Source organism: Vicia villosa, linkage group LG6, assembly GCF_029867415.1.
Source record: "Vicia villosa cultivar HV-30 ecotype Madison, WI linkage group LG6, Vvil1.0, whole genome shotgun sequence".
In the NCBI taxonomy this organism is placed as follows: domain Eukaryota; kingdom Viridiplantae; phylum Streptophyta; class Magnoliopsida; order Fabales; family Fabaceae; genus Vicia; species Vicia villosa.
In genome coordinates this window covers 87,618,448-87,621,709 of record NC_081185.1, presented here as the reverse complement: position 1 = coordinate 87,621,709, position 3,262 = coordinate 87,618,448, and the positions used below count along the sequence as shown (strand labels likewise).

The following is a 3,262-nucleotide window of genomic DNA, read 5'->3' as shown; positions in this document are numbered from 1 at the left end:
TTAATCCGGTTTAGTCATGCGGTTCAACCAGTGACCCAGTGGTTCGACCATTAAACCAGTGACCCAATACCCTATTTGATGTCCGGTTCGGTTTTTAAAACACTGATTATTTGAATGCAAATGCACTTAATCTTCAAATTCTAACTTGTGTTGATCATGTTGGAATGAGTTATCTTCAACCTTCAAAGGTTTGATGAACAAGTTGAAAAAACAAAAATAAATTTTGAGATGTTCCAATTGGAAAAAAACTAATTCATTCCATATATATATATATATATATATATATATATATATATATATATATATATATATATATATATATATATATATATATATATATATATATATATATATATATATATATATATATATATATATAGGGGACGACTCAAGTGAGAATACTTGGTTATTATGAGAAATGAGAACAATGAATCACGACCATTAAATTTTGATTGTGTTGATTTTAATTGGCTGGATTGAGTTCTCTTTCTATGTTGATTTAAAATAAATACTAAGGATCATAGAAAGAGAAACCAATCTAGTCCATTAAAATCAACACAATCAAAATTTAATGGTGGTGATTCATTGTTCTCATTTCTCATAATAACCAAGTGTTCTCACTTGAGTCGTCCCCATATATATATATATATATATATATATATATATATATATATATATATATATATATATATATATATATATATATATATATATATAAACAGAAAACACGAAAATAAAACAAAGCCACACAGGGACAAAAGCAGAACCACACAGTAACAGATGGATATTATATCCAATTGTTATTTTGTACGTAGATTTCAAACTGGTGTTCATAATATTAATTCCCACAGAAACAACATACCTAAATTTGAGAATAATATAATTAAGCGAAAGGAAAAACACTTGAAATGAACTGTTTTACACATTAATTTTCTAAAACAACAAGCAGCAAATATTAATAAAAAGGGTGTGCTTGATTACAAACTGGCCATAACAAATATCAGAAAAATAATAATGCTAGAATTGAAATAAATACAAAATAACCAAATATAGAAATGCTGTTGATAACAAATTTCTTCTAAAGTGATTCTACAACACATAACAAACTGTAATGAGTTATCTATACTCTCCTCCTTAACACTGGGTTTTTGTTAGACTCTTCCTTAACTTCCAGATTTAACATGTCTTTGACATTCTCTTCTTTAACTTTTGGTAACAGGTGAGAAAGACCATTCGTTAGAGCAGATGTTGAGATCAGTGATGCTTTCAATATGCTTAAACCCTGCAAAGCAAAAAAACAACGTATAAACAAACTACTTATGCTCATAGATGTTGGTGAATCAAAATTGATATTTCGTTTTTACCTCCTTGACACTAATAGTGACATGGATTTCTTTGAGATCAGTGAGAGGAATTTGCAACTGATTAAACAATAAAGCTGAAATTGGAGACCACGGTGTCAAAACCAAGTCATCTGTAGCCATGTACGCTCTTGGTCCCTTCACATATCCTTCATTACTTCCTTTTGGTAATTCAGCTTCAAGTACTTCAAACTTACCCCAATCACTTCTATTTGCATCACTTATGAAATATTTATTCTCACGTAAACTTTGTTGGTAATTTGCACCTTGATAAAAAAAATAATACTGGGCAGGTGGATTGTCAATGGGTAATATCTGCTTACCTGATTGAAACACCTTAGACAATCGAGAATCAACAAGTCTATTTTTTGCTTCTTTTGACATTAAATATTTAGTTTCATCCAAATCAACTATGCTCTTGTACAAAGAATCAATATTGCTCACAGAACAGTTACCTCCCAATACACCAACAACTCCTCCCAAAGGATATGAAAGAAAAGACAATAGTAAGTTGGCAAAATCTTGTTCCCCTTGAGCATACAATATCTTCCCATTAGATTTTCTTACAACTAGCTTCACAATTATTTGAATATCACAACAATTTTCCTGATGGTAAGAGAAAAATTTGTAATTTTCCAAGGATGGTTTCTTTCTTAAAAAAATATCTGTCAAAGTAGTGCTGGAAAGCAAAGAACACTTCAGCATATCTACGACCTGCATATCATAATCCGATCAATAAGAAGGTATTTAAATATAGGTAAATTAAAATCAAAAAATAAATCATTTAGGAAAGGGAACTGGAAATGCATAACCTTGTCTTTAGTGACAGTCACTGTCCATTCCTTTACTGAACTGGCACCATTAATTTCTAAATTTTGAAGCAGACCAAGGCTCGTAAACTGAACAGAGTTAGGCATGACAACCAAATTGTCAGTAATAACAAAACTAGAACCATCCTTAACAAAACCATTGCTGGAATATTTCACAGAAACTGAACGGGTATTATAGTGGTAAGACGAACACCCACATTTCTTATCTGTGGTAATGTTCAAATAACGAGAGGAACACGAGTAAGGCTTGGTACATAGGAAGTACTTGGTGGGTTGGGTGTCATCAATGTTCAACTTAAGATTGCTGCAATAATTTTCTGATGAGTTTTTTGGTTGCATTAACATTTCTTTTGTAGTCTCCATTCTCATATATTCTTTGTCAAACTCTCTCAAACTTCCATAGAGTTTGTTCAAACATCCAACCGAAACTGACCCCATGCTAGACTTCTTCTCTACAAGCCTTGCAATAGTTCCTAAGGGTAATGTTAAGAAGCTAAACAGAACATCAACGAAGTCTTTTCCTGCCTCAGCAAACAAGACTTTGTTAGTGTCTTTATTCACCAGAAGTTTCAAAGACACTCCCTCCTCTGTTTGGGAAATTGTAGAAGCCATGTTGCAGCTAGCTAGCGGGAAAAAGAGAAAAAATACTGAACGTTAGTATGTTTCGAATTTGAACGATGAATTGTGGCTTTTGAGCGTTCATATATATAAGGGTGCAAAATGAGGTAGAATTTATTTTCTCTTTTTAAAGCACGGGTGATATAAAGTTGGATAAGATAAATAATTTATGGCTATATAAATGTCGATTCATGTACTTACTAGTTTTTGGGTTCTGCAGAAAACTAGAGGCGTGTAGTAAAGAAGGCTTTAGTGCTTTACTAGTAACACTTTTTTCATAGCAATGAATAAAAAAATTAAAGTTAACCGATGCATTTGCATTTGTGAGTTAGAAGGTCGATATAATATATTTTTATCTTCGGGTTGCCTCGTAAATGGATTTTGAGATTAAAAGTTCTTTTAAGTGGTATTCAATCTATTACTTATACAAATAGTAGTACTACTATTAAATAA

The 3,262-nt window shown here is 31.5% G+C and overlaps 1 protein-coding gene across 1 annotated transcript; it reads right to left on the bottom strand.

The window, feature by feature from the left end:
- Positions 1 to 1,120: 1,120 nt before the first annotated feature.
- LOC131614067 (uncharacterized) lies at positions 1,121 to 2,803 on the bottom strand. Its single transcript, XM_058885694.1, has 3 exons — positions 2,174 to 2,803; positions 1,365 to 2,075; positions 1,121 to 1,282 (listed from the first exon to the last, which is right to left on the bottom strand). The coding sequence occupies exons 1-3, from the start codon at positions 2,801 to 2,803 to the stop codon at positions 1,121 to 1,123; spliced, it is 1,503 nt and encodes a 500-aa protein (XP_058741677.1).
- Positions 2,804 to 3,262: the final 459 nt, after the last annotated feature.